Source organism: Chenopodium quinoa, unplaced genomic scaffold (assembly GCF_001683475.1).
Source record: "Chenopodium quinoa cultivar QQ74 unplaced genomic scaffold, ASM168347v1, whole genome shotgun sequence".
NCBI classification, from domain to species: Eukaryota; Viridiplantae; Streptophyta; class Magnoliopsida; order Caryophyllales; family Amaranthaceae; genus Chenopodium; species Chenopodium quinoa.
The window spans coordinates 1,409,862-1,415,216 of NW_018744996.1; the positions used below are offsets into that span (position 1 = coordinate 1,409,862).

Here is a 5,355-nt window from a genome sequence, read left to right on the forward strand (position 1 = left end):
TGACTAAACCAACCGCTCCGAGTAAGTTTAAGTTAATATAACATTCTTTCCCTCTAACAAACTTTTTTTCAAATATAGAGTGACATCCTTTGGTATGAACAAGCTTGACGTCTTCTCATACGCTCACTTTGTTGTATACATAATGGTTCCTACAGAAAACCTAAAGAAATTCTAAATTATTGCCCAGAGAGAAAACATTAGTAGACATCATAAGCATACCCAAAAAATACTTTGTAAGAAACAAATCGGGAGAAAAAGTCAAAAGCTGAAACAAAAAAAATTAAATCAAGCATTGCCTTTTCATTTTATCATAAATGGGCATATGACTAGCTGTTTGAAAGCTATCAAAACAAGTTATCTTCTCTAGCTTGAATTACCTCAAGATCAGTTATATATTGAGAGATATGGGCATTAAAATCATCCCTTTTTCACTTCTTGATTTCAAGTCACAAACAACGATTGGTGACATGGTGTGTTGGACAACAATGTGCTCTAACTAGGAAAGACTTGTGCACTTTGTAAGTGTCGTGCAAAACCTCTTTTCTCGGATCCTATTAGCCTAAACATGTATTCGACAATTTATGAAGGGGTTATATAATACTTAAGTGTTTAATACTTTAGTCTCAATAAATTTTTAAAATGAAATAATATGATGTTTATCCAAAAAAAAAAATCTTAAAAAAAATCCAAATTCAAACTGAAAATTTCCGAACATCCAATCTGAAATAATCAAAATATAAATCCAATTAGAAAATCTAAATTTCGATCGGCTAACACACAAATCAGATCAGCCTAATTGAATTTTTTACCCCTTAAGATAGTCCGATCCAATGCCATCTTTACCACGGATTATCGTCTATATTATTCGGTCATCTCTAGTTCAAAGACAGACAACATTCTTCAAAAAAACAAAAGTCATAAATCCCTCGTGGCCTCGTGGGTCTTCGTCTTCTTCCTGGGTCCAACTTTACAAAGCTGACAGCTGACTCCTCAAAAGATAACTCGCCTACTTTTTAAAATTAAAACTTGAAAAATAAAAATCAAAAAGTAGAACTGTACTAGACTATTACTCTACTAGACTCTGCTTTACTACACTTGAATAATAATGCAAGTCGACGTCCTTCATCCTTTTCTCTCATCTCTCAAATTCTCTCCACAAAATCTTTGCCATTTTTTCTTGGATTTTTGAATAGTTCATTATTTTTTCTCATCTGGGTCAAATTTGTATGGTTTGAAAATAAATCCCATTGCCCAGATTTTCGTGTTTTCAATTGATTTCTATTGGGTCCACATTATTAATTTCCAAAACCCCAGATACCAAACCCCATCAACAAATGAAAATTTCAAAAACCCAGAAAAAATTCGGAGAAAAAACCCTAGATTTTTGCTTCAGTATATCAATTTTTGCTCTAAATTTGCTATTTTCTCATTGAGGAATTTATATAAGCACTTGGTGGGCATTGTGTAATTAATTACTCCGTTGAAAATTTCTGGGTTCAGATGTCATTTTCAGGCACACAAATTCTTCACCAGTACAAACTTTTTCCTCTTTAGCTGGTATGCTTTTTCTTATTGATTGTACATCTTATTGCCTAATTCATTTTGGAAAAATATGGCCGTTGAAACCATAGGTTCGATGTTTTGATTGGGATTTTGTCAATCTTAGTTTGCTCAACATTATGTTAATGAAAAGCTTTTACTCGAAGTACAAATTAAGTGTACAACACCCATTGTAAATCTCAGAGTAATTTGTGCCATCTAAAATGCTCAATCGTTGCATTTTTGTAGGTAGTTCAGCTTTACTGCTTTGCCTATATCTTGTGTCATTGCTGTTTTCTGTTGCTGTGTCAGAAATTTCTCTGGGTTCAAAGCTTTCTGTTTCTGATAATAGATTGTGGGTTTCTCCAAATGGGGATTTTGCTTTGGGTTTTTTCAATAATTCAGATCATGTAAATCAGTATAGTTTAGGAATTCGGTTCGATTCGGACACCATACCTATTGATAAGAAGGCTGTAGTTTGGGTTGCTGGTGCAGAACTCACAATAAGTAACCAGTCCTATCTACAACTCACACAGAGAGAAGGATTAGTTTTATTTGATCCTTCGAATGGTGGAGTTGTATGGAAGAGTGACACGGCTGGGAAGCCTGTTGCTTCTGCCTCCCTGCAGGATGATGGAAATTTGGTTGTTTTGGATGGAAACAAGGATTTGGTGTGGCAAAGTTTCGATACACCATCTGATACACTCTTGCCAGGCCAGTTTTTGTCTGTCCACAAAACTCTTCGTGCTCTGAGTGGAAATTCGGTTTCGAGTCACTATAGTTTATATTTGAATGACTCGAGGCAGCTGCAGTTGAGGTGGGAAACCGATATTGTATACTGGGTAGGTGGAAGCCCTTCAAATGGGTCACTTAGGGCTTCCCTTAGCTCAAATGGTTCCTTCCAACTTCTTGATGAAAGATTTGAAGCTTTTTGGTCTGTATTCGCGGAAGATCACAATGACAATGTGACATTCCGGTTTCTTAGGTTAGATGTTGATGGAAATCTTCGAATGTACTCATGGGATGAAGATTCAGTATCATGGAGATCAGTGTGGCAAGCTGTTGAGAATCAGTGTGATGTTTTTGCAACATGTGGCGATCATGGAATTTGTTCCTTTGCCAATAATAGCCTCCCTACATGCAAGTGCTCATTTGGGTCAACTATGCAGTCAAACTCAAAGTGTTCGGCTCCCTATCAGCAGATATGTGACACTAATGTTAGTATGGTGGAACATATGCACACTTCAGTTTATGGGATTTATCCGCCAAACGATACAGTCAGTGTAACCAGTTTAGACCTTTGCCGGAATTCTTGTCAGAAAGACCCACTTTGCACTGCTGTGACATACTTGGAAGACGGAAGTGCACAATGTTGGATTAAGAAAACACGGTATATTACTGGTTATTCAGATCCATCCCTGAGTTCCATATCCTTTGTCAAGACATGTCAGGATCCCCTACCCGCCAAGCCTAACTATCCTGCTGCTGCTTCTCTGCCGCCGCCCTCTTTCTTGCCCTCTAATAACCAGTCAAGTAGAAGCCATATTCGTTCTGTAATTGATGCCGCTTTGGTTAGCTTCTGTCTGTTTTGTATGCTTCAGATAGCTGTTGGATTTTGGGTCTGCAAAAGAAGAGTGACAAATGTCAGGAAGCAAAATAGTTTGCCTTCTCATGGTTTATTTTCTGCTGGCTTGGTCAGATGGACATATGGTGAAATCAAGGAGCTAACTGGGAACTTCAAGGATCAATTAGGGCCACACTCATATAAAGCTGTGCTTCAAAACAACCAACTTGCACTAGTCAGGCGGCTAGAATTACAAATTGAAGAGAGGAAATTTAGAGCAATGGTTTCATTGATTGGAAGCATTCATCATAAGCATTTGGTGAAGGTGGAGGGTTTTTGTTGTGATCCAGGGCACAGATTTTTAGTGTATGAGTTTCTAAAGAACGGCTCACTAGAAGACTTCATGCATCGTCCTGCATCATGCAAAAAGCTTACTTGGAAAAATAGAATGTTGATTTGTCTCGGTGTGGCAAAAGCCATGTTGTATTTGCACACTGAGTGTAGGGATTTTGTAAGCCATGGGAATTTGACTTGTAAGAATGTGATTCTGGATGAAAACTTGGAAGCTAAGGTCACAGAATTTGGCCTACAGAGACTAGATGGAATTGATACTTTTGCTGAGAAAGATGTGGAAGACTTTGGAAAGATGGTGCTGTATCTCATATGTGGGCGCCAAGAAGTCCATGAAGACAGTTGTGAGTGGTCTTACAACAAATGGGTTAGCGGGTATGGATGGAGGGTTATGGATAAGAGAATTGTAGGTGATGTTGACTTTGAAGAGCTAGAACGTGCTCTTAGAATCGCATTTTGGTGTTTGCAAGTTGATGAAAGAATGAGGCCATCAATGGGTGAGGTTGTGAATGTTTTGGAGGGTACATTGACAGTTGATCCTCCACCGCCCCCATTTTCTAACTCGAGAGCTTTACTGGAAGACAGATCAACAGATTCAGAGGTGGTTTAAAGATTATTCTCCTGCCAATTCCATGTATAGCAGCACTAACTTTGTGGCAAGGAAACTGTAAAATTTGAAGGATTACATTGGTTAGGATAAATCTTTGATCACATTTAGGGCTAACAAAAATTGTTTTAGTATTTGGTGAGTGAAAGACTGACAATTGATAGCCTTGGTATGTTTAACACTCATTTTCAATAATGATTTTTTTTGAAATCTATTTCTTTCGTTCCCATGCCTAATTCCTCTGTAGTAGTTTTTTTTTCCTATTCTTTTGCTTTGTGTTTCTGTTTGTTTTCCTTTCCCTTTGAATCTTTGATTTGTGTTTTTGTATCACACACACACACACACACACACACACAAGTACTATGTTTGCTTCTTGCTGTTGGATTACTGGAAGACTTTGGAATCCATTTTTCAACCTTCAAGTATACTAGTGTCTATCATTTAGGGCTAACGATCTGTTGTCTATCATGTTGGCCATACTTGATTTATTGTAAAGAATTAAGGGGTTAAAAAATACCGAGAATGAAGATGGTTGGAGTGGTCGTAGACAGGTGGTTGAGGGAAGAGGTTGGGTGGGGGAATTGTTACCCTTCTCACCGAACTGTAGTTTGCTTCTCACTTAATATTAAGCACTTGTTTTTCAACTTTTAACCAAGTTATGTCGCTCATTTGATGGCATCCCTCAAGTTCCATCTGTTGCCTAACAACAATAAAGCCAATCCAAGTCCACCTATCTTGCCTAAATCAGTTAAGCAGGGTGAAATTCCAACATTTTAAAAGGTCATATTTGATAAATAATGTTACAGTATGTTTGTGCCTAAGTCCGCCCTAGAGGAATTGTTATTTGCGTGAATTCCATGAAAACGACTAGTATGGAATCAAAACAGCTTATATACAATTGGTGTATACCAATTGGCTGTTGGTGCACTGGTGATTGGGGCTACATTTGGTATGGTAAGGAGAATCGCGTGTTCGATCTCCTGTAACTCCGCAACAACAATTGGAAGGGGACTGGAACCTAGACACCCAGAACTGAGTCTCGAATCCGGATTAACCTAAAGGGTGAATCGGGTGAAACACCAAAAATATATATATATATACATGTATATACATATATATATACATGTATATACATATATATATACATGTATATATACATGTATATATATATATATATATATATATATATATATATATATATATATATATAAATATATATATATATATATATATATATATATATATATATATATATATATACACACACAACTGGTGTATTTGAACAAGATGCAAC

The 5,355-nt window shown here is 36.9% G+C and overlaps 1 protein-coding gene across 1 annotated transcript; it reads left to right on the plus strand.

Annotated features, from left to right (window-relative positions):
* Window positions 1-469: 469 nt before the first annotated feature.
* On the plus strand, window positions 470-4,311 carry LOC110707251 (G-type lectin S-receptor-like serine/threonine-protein kinase SD3-1). Its single transcript, XM_021885268.1, has one exon. The coding sequence runs from the start codon at window positions 1,764-1,766 to the stop codon at window positions 4,062-4,064; it is 2,301 nt and encodes a 766-aa protein (XP_021740960.1). The 5' UTR covers window positions 470-1,763; the 3' UTR covers window positions 4,065-4,311.
* Window positions 4,312-5,355: the final 1,044 nt, after the last annotated feature.

Excerpts from the sequence above, each read along its gene's own strand:
- LOC110707251 (XM_021885268.1), top strand. The coding sequence starts at position 1,764 with ATGCTCAATCGTTGCATTTTTGTAGGTAGTTCAGCTTTACTGCTTTGC.